Genomic DNA, 14,062 nt, shown 5'->3' with positions numbered 1-14,062 from the left:
TTTTGTGTGATTGTAATAGTTTTTTTTTTTTTTTTTAATGCGGAATTGGTATGTTTGTTTGTGTGTTTGTCTGTGCGTTTCGTTGTTCATACCGGCGTTTATGTTTGTGAATTTGAACCTTTTTGTGTGTGATTGTAATAGTTTTTTTTTAATGCGAATTTGATATGTTTGTTTGTTTGTGTGTTTGTTTATCTGTATGTGTGTTTGTGTGTTTCGTTGCCTACATACTCTTTCTCTTCTCTTTCTCCTCTTCCTTTTCTATCTCCTCATTTTTATCTTCCCTTTCTCTTCTCTTTTTGACCTTTCTCCTTTTCTCCACCTCTCAGTCTTTGTCACCTCCCTTTTCTCTTCTTTTCCATCTCCCTTCTCTATCTCTTCTTCCTCCTCTCTCCCTTTTCTCTTCTTTTCCATCCCCCTTCTGTATCTCCTCTTCCTCCTCTCCCTTTCGTCTCCCCTTTCTCTTCCCCTCTTTCTCATAATATCTCTCGTGCCTCCTTTCTCTCCCACCTGTCACCATCTCTCATCTCCCTTCTCTGTCTCCTATTCATGATCTCCCATCTCTGTCTCTTCCTTATCTCCCATTTTTATCTCCTTTCTCATCTCCCTCGCTTTTCCATATGTCACCCTTTTTCATCTCCTTTCTCTCTCTCTCCTGTTCATGATCTCCCCTTTCTCTCCTCTCTCATCTCCCCTTTCTGTCTGTTTCTCATCTCCCTTTCTCATATCTCATCTCCCTTTCTCCATATGTCACCCCTTTTCATCTCCTTTCTCTCTCTCTCTCCTATTCATTATCTCCACTTTCTCTCCTCTCATCTTCCCCTTTCTGTCTTTTTCTTTTCTCCCCTCTCATATCTCACCTGTCTTTTCTCCACCTGTCACCTTCACCTTTTCTCACCTTCCCTTTCTGTCTCCTATTTATCATCTCCCCTCTCTGTCTCTTCCTAATCTTCCCTTCCCCATATCTCACCTGGCTTCCTTTCTCCACCTGTCAACATTTCTCATCTCTCTCCTGTCTCCTCTTTTTCTGTCTCTTCTTCCTCATCTCCCGTTTGTCTCCTGCTCTTCATCTTCCATTTCTATCTCCTTTTCCTTGTCTCCCCTTTCCCATATCTCACCTGTCTCCCTTCCTCCACCTGTCACCCCTTCTCACCTTTCCTCTCCACCTGTCTCCGCGGCACAGGTTTATTGCCCTCCACGCCTCGGCCAGGTAAGGGTCAGGCATAACAGGTGGGCAAGGTTTATGGCCCCTCTCCTGCCAGTATACCTCACCTGACACCTGATGCGTATACCTGACAGGCGCGAGGACTCACCTGTTATACATTAGTTATGCAGGTGAAGATGACGCCAGTGAAGGAAGGTGTTGCTATTACTTCCCCGTGTTTTATGTAGCGGAGATGGACATTAAGCTGAAGAAGACAAAAGAAGAAAATATATAATGCCCGTAAAATTTTGTCTCGTAGGAGGTTTAGTACTCTCAATGCTTTACCTGCAATCACGAGCTCTTTTTTTCTTCTATTCTATAAGGTGATGTTGGGTCCCCATATATACGTTTCTTGAAGAGTTTGCGTGGTAGCTTTCCAGTGAAGGATTTAGTATTAGTGTTTGATTAACGTTATGCACACTTTTTTAATCTCTTGTTTTCAGTGTGCATTTCTTTACGTTTGTGGAATAATTGTCTTGGGAAGGATTTGGTATCAGTGTTAACCTAATCGAATGTTGTATTATGTCATTTTACACGTTATCAGTCTTTATCCTGCTTGCATATTTCTCTGCGACATTATTATCATTATTATTATTATTACTTCTATTACCACTGTACTGTTATCATTATTTACTTACAGTGCCTCACACCACATTCCATCCCCGTGTTGTTGAGCCCAGTAGTACACGCATGCCTTGAAGTGTTCGCCTGCATGGTGTATGTGTCTGTCTCTGCTGAAAAATACGTGTAATCGTTGTAATGGTTGGGAAGGCGCACGAGAGCGAGACGATTTCACTCCATCACAGGCAACAGATTTCAGATTTCAGATTTTTATTGAGAAAAGAGGGGGGGATATTTACAGAGGAGGGGAGGGGTACATACATATAACTTTGCCTAACCTAAGCTAGACAAATCAAATACATGAGAGGAAGATAAATAAGGGGGGTGAAGTAAACAGAGTGAAGGTAGGCGACAGAAGTATGCTTATCACCCACGCTTCCCTGGCCTGGCGAGTGCTCATGTTTCAGAGTTTGGTGGCGTAATTGTCCACGTTGAAAAATACGTTTAATGCTTATAATTGTTGGGAAAGTGCAGGAGAGCGAGACAGTGCTACAAGATCCTGTGTTATATATAGTAATGGTTATATGTTTTTGGAGACTGTGCAAACATATGTACTAAATATAAACGCCAGTGAGACTCTTTTACAATATTAAGAATCCGAAAGGTCGTAAAACGTAGGCTCATGTCCCCACTCTATAGACTAACTAAACAATACGAGATAAAAATGTAATAGTGTGTTGAAGTCTTTTTATATAAGATCCTAAGCCTATTACAAGAAAAGACGCTTAGCCGATGTTACAAAATAATCACTTAGTCTATTACAAGAAATGACGACCTGTAAGTAAGTTATTATTTAGTTCGAAGTAAATGTTTGTCCTAATGTAAGAAAATGTTATCTTTCTTATTATATAGGGAAACTATTTAGCCAGTAGAAAGACCAATTACTGTTCAGGATCAGTAAGTAGCGCGATTTTTTTTAATATTTTTCTTTACGCCCTTGAACTGTCTCCTTAGCTGTAAAAAAAAGAATAATAATAATAAAATAATCATAATAAAAAAACGTCATTTTGCTTGCATAATCCCTTAGAAGAAAAAAAAACTCGCCCATGTTAAAAAAAGATACTCAGTTAATCAAAAGAAAACATACAGTATCTATCACAAAAACTCCTGATATAGCTCATTGTGGAGAAGTTATGGCGTTCTTTTCATCCCTCACGTCTCCACACCTGCACTTTACCTGTCGTTTTGTGAGGTAATGTGTTGTCCAGCCACCTGTGTGTAGTCGATCCTGTGGTTACCTTCACTGGCAGAGACTCGGGTAGGCTGAAAGGCTGTTATTTATGGCAGTGTGAAGAGGCGAATGGGGGATGGGGAGGTTGGTGTGTAGGTGTTGGTGGTAGTGGTAGTGGTGTGGTGGTGGTGGTGGTAGTGGTAGTGGTGTGTAGGTGATGGTGGTAGTAGTGGTAGTGGTGGTGGTGGTGGCGGTGATGGAATTGGGGAAGAGAAGGGATGGGAAATGGAAGGGTGATGGTGTGTGTGTGTGCGAGTAGGTGTGTGTGTGTGTGTGTGTGTGTGTGTGTATTGCCAGGTATACACACACACACACACACCTGACCACCTGACCCTCATATGTATTACCTCCCCGCAAGCAAACACCTCAGCCCCCACCCACCCCACCCCACCCCCCCAAAAAAAAAAAAAAAGTTTCCTCACTCGACGCCAGTTTCGTGTTTGCGTATCATGTCGCTCGCGTCTGTTTCTTGTTACGCGGGAGGGAAAGAATGTGAAAATGTTAAGAATCTGGGGTAATTTTGAGGGTTTTTTTTTTTTCATAATTTTCCCACGTTGTTAGTCGGTTGGTTTGGTTTGGTTTTCTTGAGTTTGTGTTGCATAATGGTGTGTGTATGTGTGTGTGTGTGTGTGTGTGTGTGTGTGTGTGTGTGTGTGTGTGTGTGTGTGTGTGTGTTTCTTTTTGTTTTGTATCTCCTTTTTCTTTTTTACTTTCTCACGTTATGTCTTTCTTACGACTTGGGTTTATTTTCTTATACGTTTGATTGTGTGTGTTTTGCGAGCTTAGATTTGCGTTGTATAAGTCTGTGTGTGTGTGTGTGTGTGTGTGTGTGTGTGTGTGTGTGTGTGTGTGTGTGTGTGTGTGTGTGTGTGTGTGTGTGTGTGATTAATAAGTATCGGTATCTGCTTGTATCTACCTATTCATCTATCTATTTATATATCTCTATCAATCTCTATATCAACCTACCTATCTATCTATCTATCGTGACTCTGGTAGGTACACAGGTAGGCAGGTACAGCACAGGTAGGCAGGCAGAAGGGCGGAACAGGTGGAATAGGTAAGTCACCCTTCCCCCGCCCTCTTGCTCCCCTGCAACCCCCCCCCCCCCCACACACACACACACACACCTGTATACCTTTGTTACCTCCCTCTTCTCATCTTTTTCATTCCCCTTCTCTATCTCTTCTTCCTCCTCTCTCCCTTTTGTCTCCCCTTTCTCTCTCTTCCCCTCTTTCTCATAATACCTCACGTGCCTTCCTCTTTTTCTACCTGTCACCGTCTCTTATCTCCCTTCTCAGTCCCCCTCCCCCCACCCACCCATTACCTTCCATTACCGACTCGGCTTTCTCCTCCGGGACACCCATTTCCAGTGTTTCGTGGCGCCGGTGTTTGTAATTATACCGCCATACACCCACACCCTCCAATCGGACCGTAAATCACCGAGGAACACACACACACACACACACACACACACACACACACACACACACACACACACACACTTATATACCATGCATCCTTTCAATGTGTGTGGGGGATATGGGGGGAGGGGCAGGGCTGTATGTGTGTGTGTGTGTGTGTGTGTGTGTTAGTGGCAGGAAACACGACCCAAGAATGGACTGAAAAATGTGGGAGAAAGCGAACAAGTCAGTCAGCGGTGAGGTATGGGAGGAGGGGCGTGGCCGGGCAAGTGTAGTCAGACCGAGGGATGCTGGACACGGGGCTGTGGTACTGGTGGTGGCGGTGATGGTGGTGGTGCAAGTGGTGGTCACGGGTTGCTATTTAATACACGTTGAGGGCTAATGGTACGGAGTTGAGCATTGAGGCCACGAGCAACTACAGCGTATGCCCCAACTTTAATCATTTGTCGTAGGATAAGGTTAGTCAGTCAGCCATGGAAAGAACATCCCAGCCCAGAAGTTGAGGTAATATAAAAAGGGTTTAAAGTATTTGAAGGAAGGAGGAAACATGGGAGGGAGAGAAGGAATAATGAAAAGTAATCTGAGAGCATTATACACACCTTTAGGACCAATATAGCGGAGATGAGCACCTTAACTATTTACCTTAGTATACATCACAGCATTTACCGAGGGCGAAAGACGCACAAAAATGATGCTGGTACAGGATTCAAGTTTTCTCTCCTGCTTCTGGCCCTATAATTCCCTCCCCTTCTGTCTCTCTCCGGCATATGACCACAGATTTTGCGCCGACTAAACGAAACTTTCCAGCTACCTGCTTCTGGTTTCTGCCTCAGCGTTGTAAGGCAATGTTACTTTCTAGTCTAAATTATTTATCGGATTTTTTTTCTTCTGAACTGCATATTCATTTTGTCTAAGTAACGACGCAGCGCACCTCTTCTGCAACCGTGATGTAATGCTTTATTTTCCTCAAGTTTAGCTTTTCGTAACTAGCTGTTTTTGTATTACCTCCTCTGACTGCACCTCTGAACACCTCCATTATGCAGTCGTTGTGTAATCTGTTATTTCTAAACTGCCTCAGCTTCTTCATATTATATTTTCAGAGCGCATTTGCCGAATTAGGACTCTCAACCACTCCCCTGAATACCTATATTATGCAACCGTCTCCTCATACCTGTCACCAAAAAACTCCCAACAAAAGATTTCATATAAGTTTCCTGCTTGCATTCCTCCCTCCCGCCGCGCCCGCCACCCCGTCATCAGCCTGGGAGTGCCCGTGGCCGTGCCCTCAGGACCTGCTTGGTACAGACGTGGTCGTGGCGGCTGTGGTGGCGGGAGGAGGGGAGGAGGATGGGGGAAGACTAGCTAAGGGAGGGCAAAGGTGGGAGCAACGTGGAAAGACTGAGTTATATCAAGACCTAAGATGTTAAAGAAGTATGATAGGGTAGAGGGAGTGACGGGGAATGACTGACTGCATGGGGGAGGGACGGAAGTGCAAGGGCGGCAGAAGGGTGGAATTAGACTGAGTTATGCCAAGACGTAAGACATTAAAGCAGTATAATAAGGAGGAGGGAGTGACGGAGAATGACTGACTGGGGGAAGGACGAAAATGTAAGGGCGGCAGAAGCGTGAAAAGACTTATGCCAAGACGTAAGACATTAAAGTCGTATAATAAGGAAGAATCTCCCAGCCTTGTCGATAAACGAGTTCTATAGTGAATACCTGGGAAAGGAAATCCTCGCCCAGGCTAACATTAAAAATCTGTATAGTAGTATAGAAGGAAGAGCCTCCCAGCCTTGTCGATAAATGCGCTCCATTGTGTATACCTGGGAAAGGAAATCGTTGTCAAGGCTAACTGTCGTAGGTCACTTTAGCCAGTCACTCAGAGGAACATTTCACCCCTGAACATGAATTAATATGGAAAAGAAAGAGTCCCCCAGCCAGGTCGATTAGTGAGCTCCATTGTGTATACCTGGGAAAGAAGATTGTCAAGGCTATATCTGTCGTAGGTAAGGTTAGTTAGTCAGCCAGGAATGAACATCGCACCCCTGAACATGAATTAATATGGAAAAGAAAGAGTCCCCCAGCCAGGTCGATTAGTGAGCTCCATTGTGTATACCTGGGAAAGGAAATAGTCAAGGCTATCTGTCGTAGGTAAGGTTAGTTAGTCAGCCAGGAATGAACATCGCACCCCAGAACGTGAGGTAATATGGAAAAGAAAGAGTCCCCCAGCCAGGTCGATTAGTGAGCTCCATTGTGTATACCTGGGAAAGGAAATCGTGGTTCCAAGCCTATATCTGTCGTAGGTAAGGTTAGTCAGTCAGCCAGGAATGAACATCGCACCCCAGAACGTGAGGTAATATTAACACAATCTAAAGCGTATGTCGTTTACAGCAGCGTTCACTCCCTTTCTCTTCTTCGCTCGTGTTCCACTCTCATTCATAAAGTAGCTTAGAACTTCAAATGACACTTCCTACAGACAAATACCTCACTCAACTAACACTCCTAAAAATGACACTTCCAATGCTCGCCGCGTCCCGCCCTTCCCCCGACCTTCAGGTGACCGATATGCGCGGGCGTGATCGGAGCATCCCGCGAGGCTTCCCAGAGGCTCTTCACAACCCTTCCTGCTCTCCCGCCCCTCCCATGCACCCTCCCTGCCCCTCCTTCCCCCATGCACTCCTCCGCAGCCCAGTCAGTTATCTTCCCTCATGCACTCCTTCCTCCAGTGTTGTACCTTAGGGGGAGTAACGGGGTTTGTGTCTTTGCGTTCCGGCCCGCTGTAAACGTTTGTGATTCCCGACTGTTGATGAGGACGTTGAGGATGGATGTCTGTTGTGGTCTGTCTCCCGGTTGTCCACGGCTTGTCGGGACTGATCGCGGGGTTGTCGTATATGGAGCCGCCCAACGCATAGGGGGTGAATGTAAATGATGCAAGTTGACGCGAACGTGTAGATTCAGTACTAGATTGGATGCTGGCGGTCCTTGTGCAGATATTTAACTCTACCTTAATATAGTTTTTTATCGCCCATTCTCCCCTCTATCTACTTTTTCATACCTACGCTTTTTCTCGCTTCTTATCTACTTTTTCATTGAGGCAGCAAGTTGGGAGGATATTATATTATTAGTTTTCTCTTGCTTTCCCTCCTATACAGTAAAATACATGTTACACCGTATATATATTACTGTTTTTACTAATGTTAACCTCGAGTGATACCGTTTATTAATTACATCGTTTTTTTATATATAGTTACTCAAATTTTTATCCACTTTTGTTAATGCTCGCCCGTGTACCTATGATAAATCTAGTCATGTTTGTCTGCGTGGTCTGTCAGTGTTTGTCTTTATGAGTTATGAAGGTTTGTCTAGAGTCCAGTTATGTTATTCTCATCTGATTCCAGTTGTGTTACCCTCATCTGTTACACTGCGTCTGGTTATATGTCTCTCTGTTCTCCCCGTCGCCTGAAGTCTTGCCTCCCACAACCCCCTTACTGTCTCTGTCTTCCTACTCTCTCCCGCTGCCTACCACTTTTTTTTCTTTTTTTTTTACAGCAAAGGAGTCAGTTCAAGGCCATAAAAAAGGAAACAATAATGAAAAAAAGCCCGCTACTTACTGCTTCTAAAAAGAGTTAGAGGAGTGGCCGAAAGATAGGTCAGTTTCGGGAGGAGAGGTGTCCTGATACCCTACTGTGTTCTTATCTCTGTTATCTTACCATGCACCTAAATTTTGCATCCCACAACCGCCTTTCTGTCTCTCCATTTGTCTTTTACTTCTTACCTCTTAAATTGCATCTAAAATATCGCCTCCCATAGCTGTCTTCCTGTCTTCGTCTACCAGCCTGTTCTCTCCCGCACCGAACACCTTGCCCGCCACAGTGTTCTCACCTCTGTTCCTCCTTCCAGACGACGGTACGGGTGTGGGTGCGATGCCTCATGCAGGAGATGGAGTACAAGACCGTCTGCGTGGCCTACAGCACAACCTGTCGCGAGCTGGTTCAGTCCATCTTGTCCAAGTTCAAGATGAAGCACCGAGACCCGAACCTCTTCTACCTCACCATGGAGGTCACCGTCAGGAAAACAGGTGGGCGAAGCAGGCACTCAAAAATGTAGTTATATATGGAATCAAGCAGGTAGATGATGATAGAACGGGCAAACATTCACATAAAAGACAGGTATACCGGAAAAAAAAACAGGTGGGCACGGCAGGCATCCAAAAATGTAACTTTATATGGAATCAAGCAGGTAGATGATGATAGAACGGGCAAACATTCACAAAAAAAAACAGGTATACCGGAAAAAAACACATATAAACACTGAAACCCGAACCTCTTCTACCTCACCGTCAGGAAAACAGGTGGGCGAAGCAGGCACTCAGAAATGTAGTTTTATATGAAGTCAAGCAGGTAGATGATGATAATGATGATAATTTTGGCTACTCTTTGCTTTTTGCTTTTGTGGGAGCGGCGAGTAGCGGGCTGTTTTTGTACTTTTTTCCTGCCCTTGAGACGCATCCTTTGATGTTAAAAAAAACGGGTAAACATACACGAAAATGACAGGTATACTTAAAAAAACACTCTCAAACACGAAACAGGTAAATATACACTACTCAAAACAGGTTGGATATACACAAAATAGATTACACAACATAGGTAGACTGACACGAAACAAGGGGACATGTATGAAACAGGTTGAGATAATTATGTGAAACAGGTGTATTTCTCTTTTACAACAAAGGAGACAACTCAAGGGCACAAAAAAGGAAACAATAATTAAAAAAAAAGCCCGTTACTCGCTGCTCCTACAAAAAAAAAAAAAAAGACTCAAAAGAGGTGGCCGAAAGAGGGGTCCAGATGTATGTAAACCAGGTATATAGACACGTTAGACCTTGGTATAGACACACACGCCAGCCAGGAGACACCATACTGTTTAATCCTTCTTACGCTAACCTATTCATTTGTGTGTCAGGGGGCGTCATGCGGACCATCTTGACCCTGGAGGACGATTCCCGGCCGGCGGAGCTGCAGTCGTGTTACCCTCGTGGAGATTCGCGACTCGCTCTCAAGATGCGTCCCGGCGGTCTGGTGCGAGTGTACGACGGGGCGCTGGTGTCCGGGGTAGGTACTGGATGGTCTTGTGCCTCTTGGTGTGGTGGGGGCAGTGGTGGTGGTAGGGGGTAGTGGTGGTGGTGTGGCTGGAGGACTTTATCTGTTGTTTTCGTTCTCGTTTTTTGTTATTTTTCCTCTTGTCTCCTTGTTTTCTTCGCGTTTTTCATCTTGTTCTTGTTCTTTTTTATGCTCTTGTTCCTCTTCACCTTCCACAACTATATCTTCTTATCCTCCCTCCTTCTCTTCTTCTTCATCCTCTTCTCATTCATTCATTCTCATTCATTTTTCTCCTTCTTAGCCAGGCAGTGAATATATATGCAATTTCCAGTCACCTTTACTCTTGACCAAAAGCTTTCACAACTCTCCCATCGCCTCCTTGTAACGCCTCCTCTTCATCCTCTTCTCCTTTTTCTTCTTCTTAGCCAGGAAATGATTATATACTCTTCATCCTCTTCTCCTTTTTCTTCTTCTTAGCCAGGAAATGATTATATATGCAATTTTTAGTCGCCTTTACTCTTGACCAAAAGCTCTCACAACTCTCCCATCGCCTCCTTGCAACGCCTCCTCTTCTTCATTCTCTTCTCCTTTTTCTTCTTCTTAGCCAGGAAATGATTATATATGCAATTTTTAGTCACCTTTACTCTTGACCAAAAGCTCTCACAACGCTTCTATCGCCTCCCTGTAACGCCCACCTCCTCCTCGTTCACAGTCGCAGTACAAGAGCCTTCTGGTGAGCGACAAGACCACATGTGAGGAGCTGGCGCGGCTTGTGCTCCTCTGCAACAACATCCAAGACAACATCAAGAACTTCTCCATCTACGAGGTGACTCACGGGTCCTTGTTAACCCATCTAATACAAAAACAGCAACATTTTAAGTGGTTTCAGGTTTTGGTGACTCATATTAGCGCACTTTTCTTCCCCAAGTGAGAGAGACCTTCATAATACTTAATACACTTTTTCTTCTTCAGGCATACACTTGAATCCCCTATTAACACTTATCTCAGGTATACATTACAATACCCTATTAACACAGCTCTTCCCCAGACATGAAAGACCTTCCAAAATGCACCTCATCAATACATCTTTCTCCCTTCGGTATACACATAATTGGATCCCCTAGCTATTAACACTATATTTCAAGGTATACACTATGCGGTAAATATACGGTTTAGGTCATCCTTCACTCCCCTATAGTCATACATCCCTTTAGTCACGGTTAAAGAGTTAATGTGTCGGAGATGAGCACCGAGGCCACACACAGGTATAAAGTGTATATCCAACTTTACTTCCTCAGGTGCGGCGTAACGATGGTCGGGAACGCAAGCTTCACCAGGACGAGCGGCCGCTGAGACTCACCTCGCGCTGGGTGTCCCGTGACCACGCCTGCCTGGTGGTGCGGCACACACCTTCGCTCACTCCCACCCGTGCCCAGATCACGCCGCTCACCACGCTCAGGTAGGAACAAGAAGAGGATGACACCATTGGAAAATCTTTATTTGAAAATGACCACACCGAAGAAACAATAGCAACAGTACTTAAGTTTTTGACAATAAGAGAAAAAAGAATGAAAGAAAAAGAAAAAAGACCCAGACAGTAAAAACACATCGGTTACCAGTCCATTGTTTTCCCTCTAATCTCAGTCTTGACTCATCTCCCTCATACAACATTCAGTGAGTTTAATTTTACTTCCTTTAATTGTTTCTCTCTTTTAATTTCTTTCCATCTTTGTATTCTGTGTTCCAATATTAATTCCGATACCCTACGCCCCTGCCCACCCAGCAGTGAATGGGTACCAGGTATTAATTGGGGGTTGTGTCCCGTCTCCTGGGGTCTGTTCCCTTCTCCTATAATTCCTTTCCCTTCTGCCTCTCTCCGGCATATGACCACAGATGCTGCGCCAACTCAACGAAACTTTCCAATATTGATACAAGTTACATATTTTCTTCATGCCCTAAAGACTCTTGATACCAGTTGCATTTGTACTCTGCAGACTCCTGATCTACATTACTCATTATATTTTCAGATCTTCCGTCAACCGAGCGTCAACCAGAAGAATAAACGCCAAAGGAAAATCCGAAACCAACTCAACATCATCAAGTCACACCACATCCTCCTCCACCTCCTCCACCACAGACTCCACCACAGAGACCTCCACAGACACCATCATCTCCTCCACCACCATCACCATCTCCCCCAATGGTGCCTCGACCGTCACCATCACCACACCCACCATCACCCCAAACCAAAACAATAACAATAATAACAACATAAACCTTCAAAACAACAGCGATAACATTAACAATAACAGTAACAAGAGCAGTAAAACCTGTGACGGCAACAACAGAACCAACAGAAACTACCTCACGACGGAGATAGAGGAGGAGGAGGAGGAGGAGGCGGCTGTGGAGGAGGAGAGATGCCCTTCCCCTCCTCTCCGAATCCGCAGACCATCATCTTCACCCTTTAAATCTACAGCAGCAAGACGAAAGGTAAGAAGACCCAGTTAGATGTATGTATGACCTTGCCTATGAATAAGATGCATGTATATGTTTGTTTTTCTCTCACCAACACTATGAATAATATGTATAGCAAGAAGACCCAGTGAATGCATGTATTTCTTTCACCAACGTTATGGATGCATGTATTTCTCTCTTTCTTCAGTATGGTATGAATAATGTATAAGATAAAAATGAATATACTTACCGGTCTGCAAGCACTGTGTAACTTCTTGCTGACTGGGAGGTTATTCATGACAGTGTGGACCGTTTTACATTTTTGTTACTTAACCCGGTAGCAGCGACGGGCCAAATTTGTGGCTTTACCGTGTAGCAGCGACGGGCCAAATTTGTGCCATGACATAAACCCCCCAAAATAGATGATGCATAAACTGATCACAAATGCTTTGATATATATTATGAAATGGTTTATGTGAGTGATGATTTTTTCTCGCTTCGAGGGACCATTAAGAAATATGATCCCTGCTGTTACCGGGTTAATACAGCAAATAATAAAATCAACACTCAAACAAACCAATCAGAACCAAAGCGAAAGCTGATCCAAACATCTAACAAACCAGTAAACTCCTTTGTACTGACCTTATCTTGTTTTTTCCCCTTTCCCCTCAGCTGCCATGGACCCAGAGTGCTGATTTGATCGAGACGTGTGTGGACGACGAGAATGAAGAGCTTCCCTCCACCACCAGGACGCGAAGAGCTCACTCCTACAACGACTACGAGAACTACTTTTACATATAATCTCCAAAACACTCGACCCAGTAAATAAGGAGTCACCTAACTTGGACACGCCAGGGATGGATATGCACTCAATAGAAATTATTTAACTTTATTTAACTTTTTAATGTAGGTTGAGAAACTCCCTAAATATAATACATGTAAGGTTGCTAAATCTTTTATTGTGGTAATATATGTATTTATTATTTTATTTTTCCACCCAAGAACTTTGCATATCACAATTTTGTTTAATACAGTCTCTTTATACACGCCTGACTGGTGCTATGAATGTTAGTACAATGTTTTTTTTTTTTATGATGAAATCTTTGGTACTCACAAGCTTCACTAAAGTCTGGCAAAACATCTTTCCACAACAATTATAGATTTGTTTGTATGTTTGTTTTCATGATGTATTTGTTTGTACATTCATTGCTAACATTCAGTTCATTTTCCTTGTGTATTTGTGTTCATGTCTCTCGTGGTGCCTATATACTCAGCTATGTATTCAGTTCAAACTCAGTGTTATCATTGCACAGGATTGTGGTGTGCAAGTTGCTACAAGGATCACAAACACTGGCTAGATCAAGCAAACAGTATTGTGTCTTACAGTATTATTGCTCCTTGTTGAACAGACAATTGTTCCATTGGATCTCAAAACGTACACCACTGAGTGCAGGGAATGGATGTTTCAGTTTGCATATTTATTTATTTTTCATTTTTGGGTGTGTTAAGAGGAGAGCTGGTTCATCAATCAATGTGTTCATTTGATATGTATATGTACGTATACACACACACACACACACACACACACACACACACACACACACACACACACACACCTATTCAAAAACGATTCATGAATTTAAAGCCAAACTGGATAATAAGCGTTATGGAGACAGGACAGCACGAGCCTAGTACGGCCCTTTTCCTGTATTTCACAACTAGGTAAATACACACACATTACATAATTATATATAAAGCTGCTCAAGTTGTATTATAGTCATGGAAGCTTTCATGTAGTAAATGTACAGATATTTTGTTTACAGTACACAGTCAAGCCCTTCATCTTGCATACCATTATGTAGTCTTCAGAAGCTGTCATAATTATGTTAATAATGTTCAGTTTCATTTGACATGATGTTAATTTGATGTCTTCATTACTCATCTTATTGAAATATTCAGTTAAAGTGTAACTGAAACATTTCAATGAAGCTTTAAAATGTAAATATTAATGTATATGTCACTATGCATTGTA

At 43.3% G+C, this 14,062-nt stretch overlaps 1 protein-coding gene across 1 annotated transcript in view; it reads left to right on the top strand.

Annotated features, from left to right (window-relative positions):
- The window catches only part of LOC126983313 (type-2 histone deacetylase 1-like), a 98,003-nt gene extending 84,346 nt beyond the window's left edge, over nucleotides 1-13,657 (top strand). Inside the window, exons 4-9 of the mRNA XM_050836003.1 lie at nucleotides 8,375-8,552; nucleotides 9,437-9,585; nucleotides 10,286-10,399; nucleotides 10,872-11,032; nucleotides 11,601-12,066; nucleotides 12,703-13,657. Of these exons, the coding sequence (XP_050691960.1) occupies nucleotides 8,375-8,552; nucleotides 9,437-9,585; nucleotides 10,286-10,399; nucleotides 10,872-11,032; nucleotides 11,601-12,066; nucleotides 12,703-12,831 (1,197 nt within the window). The 3' untranslated portion in view covers nucleotides 12,832-13,657. The remainder of the gene's footprint in view (nucleotides 1-8,374; nucleotides 8,553-9,436; nucleotides 9,586-10,285; nucleotides 10,400-10,871; nucleotides 11,033-11,600; nucleotides 12,067-12,702) is intronic.
- Nucleotides 13,658-14,062: the final 405 nt, after the last annotated feature.

This window comes from Eriocheir sinensis, chromosome 53, assembly GCF_024679095.1.
Source record: "Eriocheir sinensis breed Jianghai 21 chromosome 53, ASM2467909v1, whole genome shotgun sequence".
NCBI classification, from domain to species: Eukaryota; Metazoa; Arthropoda; class Malacostraca; order Decapoda; family Varunidae; genus Eriocheir; species Eriocheir sinensis.
This window is presented reverse-complemented; position numbering and strand designations above follow the sequence as displayed.